This window comes from Somniosus microcephalus, chromosome 15, assembly GCF_052327205.1.
Source record: "Somniosus microcephalus isolate GS21.2 chromosome 15, FLI_Smic_1.0, whole genome shotgun sequence".
NCBI classification, from domain to species: Eukaryota; Metazoa; Chordata; class Chondrichthyes; order Squaliformes; family Somniosidae; genus Somniosus; species Somniosus microcephalus.
The window spans coordinates 106,615,286-106,635,198 of NC_141001.1; the positions used below are offsets into that span (position 1 = coordinate 106,615,286).

The following is a 19,913-nucleotide window of genomic DNA, read 5'->3' on the forward strand; positions in this document are numbered from 1 at the left end:
TGCTTTTTAATCTCTCTCCTAGCTCCCTAAACTCTGCCGGCAGGACCTCATCCCTCTTTCTGCCTATGTCATTGGTACCGATATGGACAACGACCTCTGGCTGGTCACCCAGTGACATCCTTGACCCTGGCACCAGGGAGGCAACATACCATCCTGGAGTCACATTTACGTCCGCAGAAACGCCTGTCTGCTCCCCTAACTATCGAATCCCCTACCACTATTGCTCTTCCACTCTTTTTCCTCCCCCCCCCCCCCCCCCCCCCCGTGCAGCGGAGCCACTTGTGGTGCCATGTACTTGACTGTGGCTGCACTCCCCAGAGGAATCATCGCTGTCACCAGTGCTCCGAACAGAATACTGGTTGGAGAGCGTGATGCACTCAGGGGACTCCTGCACTACCTGCTTGATGGTCCTCTTCTGTCTGGCAGTCACCCATTCCCTCTCTTCCTGCATGCTCTTAAGCTGTGGGATAACCACCTCTCGAAACGTGCTATCCACGTAACTCTCAGCCTCACGGATGCACCGCAGTGACTACAGTCGCCGCGCAAGCTCTGAAACCCGTCTTGACGTCTCAAAGCGCTTTACAGCCAATGAAGTACTTTTGAAGTGGAGTCACTGTTGTAATGTGGGAAATGCAGCAGCCAATTTGCTCACAGCAAGCTCCCACAAAGAGCAATGTGATAATGACCAGATAATCTGTTTTTGTTATGTTGGTTGAGGGATAAATATTGGCCAGGACACCGGGGATAACTCCCCTGCTCCTCTTCGAAATAGTGCCATGGGATCTTTTACGTCCACCTGACAGAGCAGACGGGGCCTCGGTTTAATGTCTCATCCAAAAGACGGCACCTCCGACAGTGCAGCACTCCCTCAGCACTGCACTGGGAGTGTCAGCCTAGCTTTATGTGCACAAGTCTCTGGAGTGGGACTTGAACCCACAACCTTCTGACTCAGAGGCGAGTGTGCTACCAACTGAGCCACAGCTGACACTGGTTCAAAGGTGGCATTTTTAATGCCAATTGCCACCCCAACTGTTCCATACTCCTGTAATACCATGCACCTTTATAAACTGTAAGAGATTAACTTTTTACTAGTTCACAGTACGGCAAGATTTGGAGTGTAGTTTCCAATGTTTACAGCAATCTTGCAGCTTGTGACAGAAGTTCATGTATTGCTAATACACAAACTTACTGAAGCAGTATGTCACGATTTACTGATACTGTAAAATACAGATGTCTGATAGTATATATGCAGTATTATTTACTGCCACTGCATCTCTAAAACGTCTTCAATTATTTACGTTATATTTTTGGCCTACCTCCCATGTGGGTTTGCAGTATTTGTTTAAGATCTTTGTGTTGTACAGGAACAAGGTGAAAACCAGAACTCCCATGATGCATTACACACACACACTTTGTCAATAGAAACTGGTAACTCCTGGCACCCAAGCTCTGGGACTGACATTAAGCAAGCCGAGGCAGGCACCTTGTTCCAAATTTGCATTTTTTTGTGAATTTGTGCCAAACAAAATGGGCAATTCCAATATTTGCAAATGCCACAATTCACCATTTAAATGGCCTCTTTCTAGACTTTGGATAGAAGTGCTGGGTGACGGAGGTCACTTGGAAGCAGGAGCACAAGACTTCTGCTATGGTGCAAGGTATTTACAAAGCCATACCCTGATCTTCCTTCAATGTGTCCATTTGGGATCACCCGAGGACTTGATAAAGTGCTGGCTAAAATACATGTTTGTCTTACATCGGATATATGGCACAGAAACAGGCTGTTCGGCCCAACAGTCCATTCCGGCGTTTATTACAAGCCTCCTCCTGTCTTTCCTCCTCTAAATCTATCAGCGTAACCCTCTATTCCCTTCTCCCTCATATGCTTGTTCAGCCTCCCCTTAAATGTATCTATACGATTTGCTTCAACCACTCCCTGTGGCAGCGAGTTCCACATTCTCGCCACTCTTTGGGTAAAGAAGTTTCTTCTGAATTCCCAATTGGATTTCTCGGTGACTATCTTATAGTGATGGCCTCTAGTTAGTCTTGTTATACTGTTGCGCCCCTGCCCTTACCAAAGTGCAGTTCCATTGCAATAAGGCAAAATGCAGGCATTTTTCAAGAAGCGGCAGGGGATGCTGCCTGACGTGTACAAGCACAACCAGGGACAATTGGACAAGTCCTGACCAACATCTCGTGCAAGATGGCTTGTCAATTTTTCTTTCTAATATCCCACTTCCTGGCTCTTGTACCATCCTGCTCCCTCGTTCAAAAAGCAGTCTGGCTCCCTCGTGTTTCCCACGCTCCCAGCAGCCCCCACATATAGGAGCTCCAATGCTTTTGGAAGCGGAGAGGAAAGAAAACTGCTGCAGAGTCCAAGAGGAGAAAAAGAGTAAGGGAACAGTAAAGGCGAGAAATGGGAGGGGGGAATGATTTTTTGGCAGACTTAACACTTTCAGTATTCTTAGCGGGGGGGGAGGTGGGGGAGTCATGAGAGGCTGAGAGTTCTTTGGTGAGGTCCAACCCAAAAAAAAGGCCGAGAGCCATTGGATTATAGTTGTGTTCAAATTTATTGTCAAGCATGACAGTTGGCTTCAGTGAGCCTTGAGCTAAGATGGGCTTAGAAAACATCTAAATAAAATATCACTTTGCAACAAAGTTTCTAGATTTTCCTCTTGTATAATTGGGTGTGTGCACCCAGCCAAATCCCAAAAAGCTGCAAGGGAGAACCTCCTTGCAGGAATGACGAATTGCGTTTTTGCTATTTTTACCTTTTCGTATTAATCTGTGTGGGTGAGTGATTTGAAGTATTTATTTTACTGCAGTTGTAATTGTTAGTTGGCAGTGACAACCATTGGATGGTTGAGCAAATCAGACTGGTTCATCGAACAGTACATCATTATTTAAGGTTACATTTACACTACAATTGTAGTGTTGGTGCAAAGCAGTTTCACTTCACACCAATGCTAAAGTTGTAGCTAAATCCAGAGTTAGACCAGACCTGACTCATCGTAAAATTAAGTGAGATTCCCTACTCTAGAAAGTCTCACTCCACTTTGCTTCTGAGCCAAATCAGGGCCCTGACTCCAGATTTACACTACAACTTTTGTATTGGTGCAAAGTGGAAACTGCTTCATACCCATGTTAAAGCTGTTGTGTAGATGCATCCAAAGCAATTATAAACCACGACGACATACTGCAGAAATAAAAGCAAAAAACGCTGTTAACGCTCAGCAGGTCAGTCAGGCAGCAGCTGAGGTTCTGACAGAAGGTCATCGACCTGAAATGTTAACACTGTTTCTCTCTCCACAGATGCTGCCTGACCACCTGAGTATTTCCAGCATTTTCTGTTTATATTTGATAAACCACGACAGTCAGACTTGAAGTGCGATGCGCTGCTCGTCAATCAGACTTTGCATGTTCTAAACAGAAGACCATTGATTATTTAGATGGGTATTTGTTTTAAATTGAGTGGGAATATCTCTCGCAGCATAGCAAGAAAAATTGAAGATTATTTTCTTCCATATTTGTTGGAGGCCATTTGGCTACAACTTGGATGTTCATTGTTTCACGAGCCACTAATATGAGGTGTCAGCTGTGGCTCAGTGGGTAGCACTCTCACCTCTAAATCCAAAGGTTGTGGTTCAAGTCCCACTCCAGAGACTTGAGCACAAAAATCTCGGCTGACACCCCAGTGCAGCACTGAGGGAGTGCTGCCCTGTCAGAGGTGCCGTTCTTCAGATGAGTCTGCTCTCTCCGATGGACGTACAAGATCCCATGGCACGATATCAAAAGAACTGCAGGGCAGTTCTCCCCGGTGTCCTGGCTAATATTTATTTCTCGATCAACATCACTAAAACAGATTATCTGGTCATTATCACATTGCTGTTTTTGGGAGATTGCTGTGCGCAAATTGGCTGCCACGTTTCCTACATTACAACAGTGACTACACTTCACAATGTACTTCATTGAGACGCTTTGAAACGTGCTGATGCCATGAAAGGCGCTACAGGAAACTTTGTGCTATCCGGCACCGACGGGACCGAGCTGTTGCCGTTCCCTCAAAACTGCCGGACACACCAGCGTTAATGTTGAAGCATACGGAGCTTTTCATCTCCGTATCTGACAACAAACACTGTTGCTTAGCAACAGTTTCTAAACAGTCCAAGTGTCTCTGTAGCTTAGCAACAGCTTCAGCAGACCTTGCAGAGCTTGACTGTTGAGGAAAAAAGCAACGAGAAGAAAAAAAAACTAACGAAAACGGCTCCTGATTTTTGCCGGTGGCTCGAGCATTCCGGACAGTTAGCCTCCGGATAACACAAAGTTTCCTGTATATAAATGCAAATCTTCCATTTTTTTATATGAATGGCACTGTGATTACCGAAGTCGTCCAGACCTCAGCAAGCCACTGACAGGGTAGCTGCTAATCCAGTATTCTAGTAAATTAACAAAAGTACTGAATTTGTTGTGCTTGTCTAACTACGGTGAATGAGCCTGCCATGGTTTTTATCACATAGTAAAATTTCACTCACCACCAGGGTGCAAATCAGTATTTCTCTGCAGCAAAGTAATTTAACATTTAATTGTGTAATTGGGCCGAGTCCTGCTGAATCCAATTTCTCACCCAAAAATCCACTCGGAACCCAGGTTGTCATCAAATTTGAAGGAAAACCTTCACATCTGAAATCCAAATCAATTTTCCTCCTGTAGCTACTGCAGTTTATTTTTGGCTATTTGTCTCTAGTTCAAACAGTGCAGAAATATTCTGCATTATAGTTTGAATTTCTTTACTACGTTGAAGTTGGATATAATTTTTCATTTGGTGTCTTGCAGAGCTTGGACCATATTTTTATATTTAATGGGGAATTGAACCACGATATTGAAGTAATCCCTTTCATTACATTACACCCGTTCTGTTTCATTAGTTTCTAACAATACTTACTCTGACCGTAGCACGGCAGGCTGACTTCTTCGCCTCCTCAGTTGCCATGACATCTTTATTTCTTACAAAGACTTCTGGATATATTGGCCCGGATTTTGCAGTCAGCAGTGACGGACCGGCACTCGCCGTTCACCTTACCGACAGCTGCCCACAAAGTTTTCTCAGGCTTCCGAGTGAAAACTTGCCCTAATCCATCGTTTCAGTGTGGCGCCCTCTGCAGGGGATCTGTGGCATCTGTGAGCAGGACAAAAAAAAAGCGAGGCTCTTCAACCAATCAGATTGAAGAATCCTCACTGAGACACGCCGAGTCTAAACCAGGAAGTATGAAGCAGGAAATATAAATTAGATTTAAATGTGCAGAAAGCAAAATAAAGATTGTGAAATACAGATTAAGGGAGAGAGATAAGAGACACAGAAAAAGTTTTAAAAAAAAACATTTAATTTTTAAAAAATCTTCCAACACTACTTCTGAGGGAATAGAAACATAGAAGATAGGAGCAGGAGTAGGCCATTCGGCCCCTAGAGCCTGCTCCGCCATTCAATGAGATCATGGCTGATCATCCAAACTCAGTACCCTGTCCCTGCCTTCTCCCCATATCCCTTGATCCCTTTAGCCTTAAGAAATATATCCAACTCCCTCTTGAATATATTTAATGAACTGGCCTCCACCACCCTCTGTGGTAGAGAATTCTACAGGTTCACCACTCTCTGGGTGAAGAAATTCCTCCTCATCTCTGTCCTAAATGGCTTACCCCTTATCCTTAGACTACGACCCCTGGTTCTGGACTCCCCGGCCATCGGAAACATCCTTCCTGCATCTAGTCTGTCCAGGCTGACAGAATTTTATAAGTTTCGATGAGATCCCCTCTCGATCTTCTAAACTCCAGTGAGTATAAGCCCAATCGACACAATCTCTCCTCATACGTCATTCCTGCCATCCCAGGTATCAGCCTAGTGAATCTTCGCTGCACTCCTTCCATGGCAAGAACGTCCTTCCTCAGATAAGGCGACCAAAACTGCACACAATACTCAAGGTGCGGTCTCACCAAGGCCCTGCACAGCTGCAGCAAGACATCCTTGTTCCTGTACTCGAACCCTCTTGCTACGAAGGCCAACATACCATTTGCCTTCTTAACCGCCTGCTGCACCTGCATGCTTACCTTCAGCGACTGGTGCACAAGAACACCCAGGTCTCTCTGCACTTCCCCTTTTCCCAATCTATTGCCATTCCAATAATAGTCTGCCTTCCTGTTTTTGCCACCAAAGTGGATAACCTCACATTTATCCACATTATAGTGCATTTGCCATGTTTCTGCCCAATCACCCAACCTGTCCAAATTGTACTGGAGTTTCACGACATCCTCATCACAGCATACTCTCCCACCCAGCTTTGTGTCGTCTGCAAATTTGGAGATATTACATCCAATTCTCTCGTCCAGGTCATTAATATATATTGTGAACAGCTGGGGTCCTAGGACCGATCCTTGCGGTACCCCACTAGTCACTGCCTGCCACTCGGAAAATGACCCGTTTATTCCAACTCTTTGCTTTCTATCCACCAACCAGTTCTCTATCCAAGTCAATACCTTGCCCCCAATCCCATGTGCCTTAATTTTGCACGCTAATCTCTTATGCGGGACCTTATCGAAAGCCTTCTGAAAGTCCAAATACACCACATCCACCGGTTCTCCCTTATCTATTTTACCAGTTACATCCTCAAAAAATTCCAGTAGATTAGTCAAGCACGATTTACCTTTTGTAAATCCATGTTGACTTTGTCCGATCCTGTCACTGCTTTCCAAGTGCTCTGCTATTACATCTTTTATAATGGACTCTAGCATTTTCCCCACTACCGATGTCAGGCTTACCGGTCTATAATTCCCCGCTTTTTCTCTACCACCTTATTTGAATAGTGGGGTCCAATGCATGGGTACTGTTCCAGAGTCTATCGAGTTCTGGAAGATGACCAGCAATGCATCTACTATTTCTAGGGCCACTTCCTTAAGTACCCTAGGATGTAGATTATCAGGCCCTGGGGATTTATTGGCCTTCAGTCCCATCAATTTTCCTAACACCATTTCCCTACAAATACTGATTTCTTTCAGTTCCACCCTTTCATCAGACCCTATGTTCCCCGGCATCTCTGGGAGGTTATTTGTGTCCTCCTTTGTGAAGACAGAACCAAAATATGTATTTAGTTGGTATGCCATTTCTTTATTCCCCATTATAAATTCCCCTGATTCTGACTGCAAGGGACCTACGCTTGTACTTCACCAATCTTTTTCTCTTCACATATCTATAAAAGCTTTTACAGTCAGTTTTTATGTTCCCTGCAAGCTGACTCTCATTCTATTTTCCCCTTCTTAATTAATCCCTTTGTCCTCCTTTGTTGAAGCCTAAACTGCTCCCAATCCTCAGGATTATTGCTTTTTCTGGCCAATTTATATGTCCTCTCCTTGGATCTTATGCTATCCCTAATTTCCCTTAGCCACGGTTGAGTCACCTTTTTTGTTTTATTTTTATGCCAAACTGGGATGAACAAATTCTGTAGTTCATCCATTCGGTCTGTGAATGTTTGCCATTGCCTATCTACCGTCAACCCTTTGAGTGACATTCCCCAATCAATCCTACCCAACTCGCTCCTCAGACCATCGTAGTTTCCTTTATTTAAATTTAGGACCCTAGTCTCTGAGTCAATTACTTCATTCTCCATCTTAATGAAGAATTCGATCATATTATGATCGCTCCGACCCAAGGGGCCTCGTACAACAAGATTGCTAATTAATCCTTTCTCGTTACATAATACCCAGTCTAAGATGACCTGATCTCTGGTTGGTTCCTCGACATATTGGTCCAGGAAACCATCCCGTAAACACTCCAGGAATTCCTCCTCCACAGTATTGTTACTAATTTGGTTAGCCCAATCTATATGTAGACTAAAGTTACCCATGATAACTGCTGTGCCCTTATTGCTCGCTTCTCTCATTTCCCTTTTAATGCCATCCCCAACCTCCGCCTTACTGTTTGGAGGTCTATATACCACTCCCACTAACGTTTACTGCCCCTTAGTATTTCTCAATTCTACCCATACAGATTCCACATCATCAGAGCGAATATTCCTCCTTACAATTGTGTTAATCCCTTTAACCAGTAATGCTACCCCACCTCCCTTTCCTTTTTGCCCATCTTTCCTGAATATCGAATACCCCTGGATGTTGAGTTCCCAGCCTTGGCCATCCTTGAGCCACGTTTCCGTAATGCCAACCAAATCATATTCGTTTACCTCTATTTGCGCAGCCAATTCATCCACCTTATTACGAATGCTCCTCGCATTAAGACACCAAGCCTTCAGGCTTGTTTTTTTAACGTTCTTAGACCTATTAGAATTATTATTTACTGTGGCCACGTTTGATTTAAACCGTTGATTTCTCTGACTGCCACTTTTGTTTTTCTGCTTCCTATCTTTTGCTTTTATCCTTGTTTCCCTTTCCTCTGTCTCTCTGCTCAGGTTCCCAACCCCCTGCCATTTTAATTTAAACCCTCCCCCAGAGCACTAGCAAACACTCCCCCTGGGACATCGGTTCCAGCCCTGCCCAGGTGCAAACCGTCCAGTTTGAACTGGTCCCACCTCCCCCAGAACCGGTTCCAATGTCCCAGGAACTTGAATCCCTCCCTGTTGTACCATTCCTCTAGCCACGTATTCATCTGAAATATCCTTCTATTTCTACTCTGACTAGCACGTGGCACTGGTAGCAATCCTGAGATTACTACCTTTTGAGGTCCTATTTAATTTACCTCCTAACTCCCTATATTCCGCTTTTAGGACCTCATCCCGCTTTTTACCTATATCGTTGGTGCCTATATGCACCACGGCTCCACACTTATAAAATTACATTTACTGGGCCAGAGAGGTTGTTTAGCAGTAATTATCACTTACCACGCTGTTAAAAACTCACTTACTCCTGAAAACACCAGCCCGATTATATTTTCACGCTGTTGCAGTCATTTCAAAGCCGAGTCTATCGGTGAGGACCTCAACAGCAGAGGTATTTCTGACAGCAACTTCCAGATTTCCGCGTTTAACAGCGCATTGGCGTACGTCAGAAGTTGCTGTCCGATTTAGCCCGTTGTAACGGTGAGCGCTGTTAGCCTCACCATTATTCTTATCGCAAAATCTGACCCTATGTCTTTGGGTTTTGAGTGACACAACAGGAGAAACAGCTGTCTCTCAATTTAAAACAGCTGGTTGTTGGGAGCACAGAAAACCTTGAAATTGTGCGAGTGCCAACGACAAGCATTGGTGATAGATTTCCAATAGACTAATGCGTGCTCCAACAGCTGTAGTTCAGCAAGTGATGGTTAAAAGAGAAGGGAAGTGTACTTTTGAAAACAGATTCGCTTCCTTCCTCCATATAAGCATTTGCGTAAAATTATTATTCTTTCTCACTTGCTATTTCCAGCTGCAGCAATCTTTTCATTCTTCTTGGAGACACTGTCTTTCAGATTTTTTCTCACTGCAGGGAACTGCTTACTGCATGCAGCTCCACAGGAAGCCCTGCAGATCAGCATCCTTTTCAGCCCTGAGTACCATCAGGTGTCCAGGAAGGGAAAATTCTTAGGACCAGCTCATGTACTCGACTAGTACTGAAGCGTTCTTCCCCCTCTCCGCCTCTTACACATGCCAACCTGTAAAACTCGCAAAAGCCCACAACTCAAAAACAGCCATCTGCTGACACACAATGGCATTCATGCAGCTGTACGTATAAGCAACATTTCCTCACTTTTATAGCTGAAGATTGGGGCACAAATTGCAAGGGACTTCCATCATTCCCTGCAAGTTGTTAGAGGCAATTGTGGATTTTTGTTGGCACTCTGTTGCGAAATCTGATTCTTAAATTGCCACTGTGACACTCCTTTTCCTTCCCCCCGCCACCACCACCCCCAGTTTGCAGAAGCACGCTTCTCCTCTGTTCCAATACTGAGGGAGTGCTGTCTTTTCGTGAGATGTTAAACCGAGGCCTCCTTCTGCCTGTTCAGGTGGATGTAAAATTCCCATAGCACCATTTGAGAAGAGCAGGGGAGTTCTAATTTTCTGGCCAACATTTATCCCACAGCCATCAGCCCCAAAACTTCTCATTGCTGTTTGTGGAACCTTTCTGTGCGTGAATTGGCTGTGACGTGCTTTGGGATATCATGAAAATGTGAAAGGCGCTACATTAAGCGCAAGTTCTTTTTTCTTTCTTTGACATAGTTAGTTCATCTTCAACATGAAGTCATATGTTGATTAAATTCACAGGGAATGTAGAAATCAAAGCTCGAGCTACGTGCTATGATGCCAAAAGAAATTGGGGGCAGACGAGGTCAGTGCATATGATTTTTGGATCACAGCTCCACAGACAAGAGCCATGATTTGAGTTGAACTGAGTCTATTTGCAGCTAGCAAACCAATTTTACAATGCCTGTTGCGTAGGAATAAAGAGGAATAGAGACATTGATGAATAAGCTAATGCACTGATGTTCTTTTGAGTCACTTGGGTAACTAGTTAAAGGAGCAAATAGACCAATAATTAAGTCACATAAGTAGAATATGGCGTATTATTACTTTGGTTTCTGAGTAGCCTTTATCATTACTTTGCTCAGTCCTCCATAAAACTAAGAAGGAAAACAGGAAATAAAGCGACTTCTCAGCCAAACCTTGCATTCCGTGAACCAGCAGGATTTAAGTTTTAAAATCATGGATTAGTGTTTTTTTTGTGATGATTCTATTGGCCCTAATGAAGCATTAGCACACTAAACTTGCACATCAGGTTTAAAAAAATAGTCTGCTAATATTGAATGGCATTTAAAAAAACAAAACTTTTGTTGAATGAATCCCGCAGCAGCCATGTTAACTGTATCTAGTAAGGTCAACTTCTGTTATCATACAATATACTGCCTAATAATGCACAGTCCTTCCTGGTAAACTTAGCAAGTAAACTCTCAAGAATAGGTTCAACATTAATGCATAGTTTGTATAGACTAACATTATAAACGTAACATGAATTGGTTAAATGATGAAGGACTTAGAACAGTTTTGTATTCTTGCTAGGATTTAATTTAATTTTTGAAAATTCATGAAAGGAAGAATAATATACATTCATTGGAAGTCAATGCCTCTGGTGCAGGGAAAAATGTCAGCTGTTTTATGCTAAGCTTGATGTAGCAGGACATCTCCATTTTGCAGAAACAGGCATAGGCACGTAAAACCGTTGGATTTATGGGACACATCAGCAGAGTAATGCCACCCTCACCTGTTTGCAATTGCTTGACAGCACAGATGCTTTGATTGTGGGAAAGAGATACTGGGAGATAATTTACACTTCTGAAACTTACGTCACATGCGCGAGTGACTCATCTCTGGAAAAGTGAGTTTTTGTCTGACTTGAGACTACAGCAATTGCTGGAGACTTGAATCTATACCATAATCATTTCTGAATGAACTGTGCAGTGCAAACTGGCCTTCAAATGAAAAGTAAAGGAAAGTGGAGGTTGGAAGATTTGATGTGACATGAAACCAGAAAGTTAGGTCAATGGGTGTTGCTCAGATTGGGGAAGGTGGAGGTAGTGTAACCCAGAGATCAGTGCTGGGTTCACCTTTGTTCTCCTATACAGATGATTTGGACTGCAGCATAGGGAGCACAATCTCAAAATTTGTTGACAACTCAAAAGTAGCGGGTTTGGCAAACAGCGAGGAGGACTGTAGAAGATTTGAGAAAGGCTGGTTAGCAGAATGGGCAGACAGGTGGCAGATGCAATTTAATGTGGATAGATGTGATCGATGCATTTTGGGAGGAAAAACAAGGAATGGGAGTGTACACTCCATGAAATGACACTGAAGGATGTGGATGAACAAAGACCTAAGGTTTCAAATACTTAATTCCCTGAAAGTGCAAGTGCAGTAAATGAAGCCACAAAAAGACCAATAGCATCTTGGGGTTTATAACAGGAGCATAGAGTACAGAGTAAAGAAATAATAAACTTGTACAAAGGATGGTTAGGCCAGTTAGAGTACTGTGTACTTTTGGGCACCCCAATATATAAATAACTTTAAAACTAGAGAGAGCACACAGCATGAATTCATCAGGATAATGACAGTGATAGGTAACTACAGCTTTGAGGAAAGACTGGATATAATGGGGCTAGTTCCACTGGAGCAGAGATGGATAAGAGGAGATATAATAGAAGTTTATAAAATTATGAAGGGCTTTGATAGGGTGACTAAGGAAAGACTATCTCCTCTCAGTGGGAAGTCACTGATGAGGGGCGATCAATTTAAAATTATCATTAAGAGCGAAAGAGGTTAGGAAAATGACTACATAGAGGGTTGTTGGACCATGGAATGCATTGCCACAGGGACTGCTTGAGGTGGAGACCATTGCATCTGAGGGGAAAAATGAATCATTATTTGAAGCAGAAGAGGATACAAGGCTTATGGGCAGAGTGGAATAGTTTTTGGATTGCTCTATAAAAGAGGCAGCAGAGACTTGATGAACCAAATGGTGGTCTTCTGGTAAAATTTTCATCCATGTGTTCAAATCCCTCCATGGCCTCACCCCCTCCCTATCTCTGTAATCTCCTCCAGCCCTAAAACCCTCCGAGAGCTATGCGCTCCTCCAATTCTGGCCTTTTGCGCATCCCTGATTTTCTTCGCTCCACCATTGGCGGCCATGCCGTCAGCTGCCTCGGCTCTAAGATCTCGAATTCCCTCCCTAAACCTTTCCGCCCCTCTCTCCTCCTTTAAGATGCTCATTAAAACCTACCTCTTTGGCCAAGGTTTTGTCACCTGCCCTAATATCTCCTTATGTGGCTCGATGTCAAATTTTGTTTCATAACGCTCCTGTGAAGTGACTTGGGACGTTTTACTATGTTAAAAGCATTATATAAAGGCAAGTTATTGTTGTTTCCAAGTACATCTGACCATCCTAGTAAACACGTGTACTCAGTGTGATCCCTTTCAAACAATTTGCACTGTGGATTGATGGTCTGTCGTTTCGCATTCATGATTTCCCATAGAATGCATTCTTGATCTCATGTCACCATTTATTAAGATGGCAGGTCCTTCCTTACAGGGAAGGAAAATCAGCGACCCAGTTACTGAGACTTGCCCTGCCCTCTATCCCTCCAACTGCCTCATGCATTTATTGCGCAGCTTTTATATCATTTTAATTTGGATTCATAGAATCATAGAATGGTTACAGCACGGAAGAAGGCCATTTGGCCCATCGAGCCCATGCTGGCTCTCTGCAAGAGCACTTCAGTTAGTCCCACTTCCCCGCCTTTTCCTCATAGCCCTGCCAATTTTTTTTCCTTCAGATACTTCTCCAACTCCCTTTTGAAAGCTGTGATTGAGTCTGCCTCCACCACCCTCTCAGGCATTGCATTCCAGAACCTAACCACTCACTGAGTAACAAGCTTTTTCCTCATGTTACCTTTGGTTCTTCAGCCAATCACTTTAAATCTGTGTCCTCTGGTTCTCGACCCTTCTGCCAATGGAACAGTTTCTCTCTATCTATTCTGTCCAGACCCCTCATGATTTTGACACCTCTATCAAATCTCCTCTCAATCTTCTCTGCTCTAAGGAGAACAACCCCGGCTTCTCCAGTCTATCCACGTAACTGAAGTCCCTCATCATAATTTCCACGCTTTTGTACTCTCTACCTCTATTCATGAAGCCCAGGATTCCGTAAGCTTTTTTAACTGCTTCCTCAACCTGCCCTGCCACCTTCAATGATTTGTGCACATATACCCCTAGGTCTCTCTGTTCATGCACCCCCTTTAGGATTGTACCCTTTAATTTATATTTCCTCTCTTCATTCTTTCTTCCAAAATGTATCACTTCACACTTTTCTGTGTTAAATTTCATCTGCCATGTGCCTGCCCATTCCACCAGCCAGTCTATGTCCTCTTGAAGTCTATCACTGTCCTCCTCACTGTTCATTCCAGTAAATGAGTGTCCATGCGCAGGCTCCTAACCTTTACACTGATGAATCCAGCTCCCTTATCCCAGTGGCAGACTGATAGACCCATAAGGGAGCCTGATTTATTAGTGCAAATGCTAGAATCTGGCTCACAAATGTTGTTGATCTGGCATCCAACCCAAACAGTAGTGTATATACAGGAAACTTTTTTTTATCCGGCACGGACGGGACCGATGTGGTGCCGGTTCATCAAAAATTCCGGATAACCAAAAGCTATAGTAAAAGATACGGAGAGCTGACCGCTCCGTATAAAGCAACAAACCCTGTTGCTTAGCAACAAGTGCAGAACAATGGTCGCAAGTTCCAAGCGTCTCTGTAGCTTAGCAACAGCTGCAGCCACACCCTTGCACAGCAACAGATGAAGTAAAACCTACTCCTGAATTTTGCCAGTTAAAACCGAGATTTCCGGTTATTTAGGTGCCGGTAAATCGAAAGTTTCCTGTATAGCAGTTTTCCTTATTAGCTCTAGAGTGACAGAGGCCTGGGAACACATCTCCAATTCATCTAGTCAGCTGCTGAAGGTGTGTGATAGAAGAGCAAAAACAAATGCTGTGATCGCATAGGTCTCAAACCACCTGTGGTGAACCACAGGTCGTATCTTCTCGCTCGATATTCGATGCTACCTGATTCTGATTATAGAAGATGATCAACTTTATTAGGCACTTCATAAGACTGCAAGTGGTTGATCTTTAATAAATTCTGCTGCAATAAAATAACAGCAGATTAGGAAAGCTGTGTTTCCTCATGGGAGGCGAAAAGTCATCAAGTCACTTACCACCTTATATTTGTAATTGTGCTTTATTTTGCATTGTACCACCTTCTTTGAATTCAGTGTTTTATTCGCAGCTGTGAATTACAATTGCATGCAAGTCATCCAGTTTTGATTTGGTTATTCTTGTGCCTGTCACAGATATAAATGTTGATTTGAAATAGAATGCACTGTGCACTTAATATAATCCATGTATAGTCATCATGGATTAATAAAACTAACTGATTTAAAAAGCTGGAAAAATACCAGTGGAAAGACAAGTGAGGTGGCAGTCATGACTAGTGCAGTTGAGTGATAAGAAGCTTAAATGTATTTCAATGCACTGTTAATTTATTTTTCATTTCTGTTTGCACTGCAGGCCCAGATCTAGAAATGAATGTATTATGAATGCTATTTCAAAGCTGCCTGGTTTTATTTATAGCAATCTACTTTCTTTTTTAAATCGTTTCCATAGAACCCAAGAGCGAACTTGCCGTACAGGAGCCAGGAATGATCTGGAGAATGACCGGTGGCCTTTACAGCATCACAAAGGGAGCAGTGGGCGCTACACTCGGAGGTGTGGCTTGGGTTGGAAGCAAAAGTCTGCAGCTGACCAAAACGGCTGTGACCACTGTGCCAGCAGCAGGAGTCGGCTTGGTGAAGGGAAGTGTGTCGGCAGTGACCGGTGGCGTTAGTGCTGTGGGCTCAGCTGTTGCCAGCAAGGTTCCTTTTACATCCAAAAAAAAGGACAAATCCGACTAAGTGACGCAGTTTTTAGGGTGCGTTTTCCTTAAAAAAATATATATTCATCATGATTTAAGTATACCTGGACATGCTTGGATACAGTGCCACGGTATATGTTTTTTAAAAGGGCAACCAGTGAGATATGTGCTTCTAGAAAACTGCTCCCCCACCCCTTGCAGTGCTCGTGCCATATCTCTTCACTGTGTGCTGTCAATGACACAGTGAGCAGTCGTTCCCATACTCCACTGTCCATTAACAAGGTTATGCTTCTGGCATAAACATTGGCAGCATAAGGATGGTCATAGCGCCAGAACTACAAAGAACATATTCCCCAGTGGTGACGCTTGCAACTAAAATGTACAAATAGTTTTTTTTGGGAGGGGTGGGGGGGAAAACGTGTTATAATCGACATCAAAAGAAAACTAGAAACCCCCTATGTATATATTTATTGGTTCCTGTAGTATTTTGTATGCTTGTTTGGTTCCTGTTAATTATAATGGGGCTAATTTTCAGTATTCAGGTTTTGCTTTTTATCTATTTGGAGTAGGACACTATAGGGGTGAGCATTGCTTCAAATGTGTTGGTGGCAGAAAATTTTGAATGTTGTGTTGGGAACAGTCAGAATCCAGTCTTCAAAAGTATTTCCGACAATGCAGCAAGTCAGTTTTTTTTGGGGGTTTGGTTGTGCTCCTCTTTCGCGTGCCTAACTAAGTCTGTACCGGGAGCAACATGCAGCCACAGCACTACAATGCTTTAGTTTACGTTACGTGTTACCGTGTGTAGCCTTACTCCTCACTATAGTTTGACTAATGTTACTTGCTGTAAAGGGCATTGGCTCAGCATACAGTAAAAATGTTGATGACCAGAACCTCCCCATTGCTGTTCCCTTTTTATGATGCTCCGCATTTACCTTTCCACCACCTTTCTGTACACCTGATATTTCTGTGATGTGTTTATGTATTAAGACTGAAACAGACAATTGATTGCTGTTGACCAAAATGCGAACATTTAGTTTTTGTCTATAATAATAGAACTATTTTTGCAAATATGACACCTGAAAGCTATGAATTAGACTGTAAGTCTGTATTTTAATGGAAATAAAGTTTGAAAATCTCAGAATAACATGTTTGAAAGTGTTCAGCTTTATATAATTTCCACATTATCTGCTAAATATCAGTACATTTACAGACATTTGGAAAATCACATTTGTGTCTAGTAATTTGCTGGAAAAATCTTTTAGCTTTAAACCTGGGGTACAGATCACATCATTTGAATTAAGTTTATTAAAAGCAGTCATAAAAATGGAAGAATTATTTATAATGTAAGATAGTTAAGGGAATAGAGTTGGTAGATCTGGAATATTACTTTCAATGAAAATGCAAAAGTAGCAAAAGGGGACATTGGTTCAAAAGGCAAATTTTGGACTAAAAGCAGGAAATTCTTCTCATAAACTGATCAAAATATAGAATAAACTTCCAGAAAAAACAGTGGAGGTGAAAACCCTGGAATATTTTAATTAACTATCGGATGCTAAACTGATGGGAATTTAGGTTATCTCTGGATGGATGAATTAAGATGGGCCAATTGACCACCTTCATCCTTAATGATCTTGTGAAATAGATATTTTTGACTTATAAACTAGCTCCAAGCAGTGGGTTTGCCCAGCACCTCCAGAGGGAGCACTGCCCTCAGCAGCAGCAGTGCCGGCAGAGGCTGACACTCTTTCTGGCCACCAGCAGGCTACACAGCCTGTCCATACATAGGGATTTTCACTTGCTGGCCTGTATATTGGGAGAGGTGTGCGAGCTAGAAAATGAACCACGACTTAAAACCAACTGTGTGCGCAATTTTGTGTGTGTGAAATTTTTTTCTTCAGGTGCTGTGGAATGAGTGCCCTGTGTAGATCAGGAACAGCAGTGTAGTGATTATGGTGCCGAACAGGTAACCTAGAGTTTGAGTGTTCAAATCCCAACATCACAAGTTACAACATTGCATTCAATAAATCTAGTTATTTGTGGGCTAGTGTCAAAAAAAAGAAAAACACAACCGGTTCACTAATGTCCTTCAGGGAAGGGACCCTGGCCAATATGTAATTCTAGTCCTGCATTACTCTTAATACCAGTATGAAGTAGCTCAGCAAGCTGCTCAGTTGTACAAACAAATCCTACCTACAGCAAGAAGGTGGACCCACCACATTCTCAGAGCAGCTGGGAATAGGCAGCATATGTAACCTTGCCAGTGTTTCCCACAACCAGAGAACATTTATACAAAATAAATACAAGTTCCAGGACTGGTAACCTGGGCTGTATTACAAAGCTACTTCAAGAACCAGGGATGTTACACAAATAGGCCGTAACTTGCAGAAGTGAATCCTCAATATTTGCGGCATGCACACACTGCACACCTGCAGTGCATTGAAGTGATTCTGTGTGATGAACCGAATTCTAATGTTTTCTGAATTCCAGCCATTGAAATAAAATCTAACACAATGTTTATGTGGACCTTTTATGCAGTAAAGATACATTGATGGGGTAAAGGATAAAAACAGCAGGACACATTTTGTTACATTTACTTTCCATCGAATTATCTTATTAGGACAATACATTGATGTTAGAAGCCAATATTTAATTTATATTTTAGATTTGTTTTTAATACATTTATTTTGTCTTGCAATTGTTTCACTTCCAACTTGCACTTCAAACTGTCAAATGTGCAAAAAAAATATAATGGCAGTAATTTCCTAATGGTTTTTTTCTGATCTTGGTAACTTGGTCTCTCACCGAGGAAAAAGCTGACATTTACAAGCAGCTGTCAATATACAGAAACCTCCCTCAGCAATTAGCCTTTAATCGACGTCAGTCGGTGCTTATCTATGCCACAACCCAACGGGAAGAATGTGAGTCCCTCCTACAGTACTTTCAAAAGTACTTCATTGGCTGTAAAGCGCTTTGGGAAGTCCAGAGGCCGTGAAAGGCACTGTATGAACCCTAGTCTTTTCAATGAACAGGCCAGTTTAATTCAACTCCTCTTTAGCAGCTGAACAACACAACAATAATAATTACTTGCATCTATATAGCACCTTTTAACTCAGAAAAATGTGCTTCAGTCAAAAATGAATGCTGAACCAGAGGAGATAGTAGGAGGGGTGACAAAAGCTTGGGTTTTATTATGGGTCTTGAAGGGAGGGAATTTAAGAAGTGGAGGGGTTTAAGGAGGGAATTCCTGAGTATGGGGCTTAGACGGCTGAAGGCATAGCTGCTAATCATGGGACAGGAGAGAACAAGAGACCAGAGTTGGGGGAATAGAGGGTTCAGAGGGGGTTTCGGGGCTGGTGGAGATTACAGAGATAGGATGGGGCAAGGGCATGAAGAGATTTAAACATGACGAGCATTTTGAATTGGAGGTGTTAGGGGACCAGGAGGCCATGTAGGTCAATGATAGTCAATATAGATGAAGGGTGTGCTTGATAGGATGCGGGCAGCAGAGTTTTGGATGAGCTGAAGTTTGCTGGAGCTGGAGAGAATGGGAGGTCAGCCAGGGGAGCATTGGTATCGTCAACTGCAGGTGAAAAAGGCACGAATAAGGGTTTCACCTGGTGGGATGAGGCAGAAGCGGATGATACTGCAGAGGTGAAAGTAGGCAATTTTTATGATGTATGCTGCGATTGCGAACTGTCTTCTTGAAACAGACCGGCTGGAGAAGGGGATGAAATCGGTGGTACAGTGTGTGTGGCTGGGGTAAAGTTGATGGCTTCAGTTTCCAGTTTTTAATTGGAGGAAGTTGCGGCTTATCCAAGACTGAATGTCGGGCAAGCAGCCTGACAGCACAGATGCAGTGGCGGGGTCTAGCTATCGTTGATGATCAGATGGGTAAGAATGGAACTAAACAAGGGCAATCCCACTGAGCCGGACAATGGAATGGAGATGTAGGAGGAGGATGGTGTGGTCAGTTGTGTCAAAGAATGCAGAGATGTCAAGGTGTAAACCATGGCTCAGTGGTAGCACACTTGCCTCAGAGCCAGCCGGTTGTGGGTTCAAGATTTAGGTTCAAGTTCCAGAGACTTGAGTTCACACTCTCGGCTGACACTTCAGTGCAATAGAGGTCGTCGTGTACTGTCTTTTGAATGAGACATTAAACTGAGGCTCTGTCAGGTGGTAAAATATTCCATGGCACAAACCTGCTCCACAACTACCCCTAAGCATTATTACAGAAGGTTGAAAATATTTTACAAAATACTAGATTTGTGATAACTTCTCACACCAACCAAGCCAACAAAATGGTTCAGTTTCTCAACTGTGATTCTGTGTCTCAGTCCTATCATGCGATATGAAGGCTGGTGGAAGGAACTTTGTTTATAATTAACATTTTTGTGCATATTCTCTGCTACAACTCAAAATAATTGGAAGAGGGAGTAGTGTGTTGCGAGTCCCAGTACACTGCACCACGGATAGGTGAGACATTA

The 19,913-nt window shown here is 43.0% G+C and overlaps 1 protein-coding gene across 3 annotated transcripts in view; it reads left to right on the plus strand.

The window, feature by feature from the left end:
- The window catches only part of LOC147107132 (transmembrane protein 263), a 291,285-nt gene that overhangs the window by 270,473 nt on the left and 899 nt on the right, over positions 1-19,913 (plus strand). For 2 of the 3 annotated variants that reach the window (XM_086008233.1, XM_086008231.1), the window contains one exon: positions 15,183-16,573. In XM_086008233.1, the coding sequence (XP_085864359.1) occupies positions 15,183-15,469 (287 nt within the window). In that variant the 3' untranslated portion in view covers positions 15,470-16,573. Of the gene's footprint in view, positions 1-15,182; positions 16,574-19,913 lie in introns of those variants that run through there. The other variant, XM_086008232.1, reaches the window with a different exon arrangement.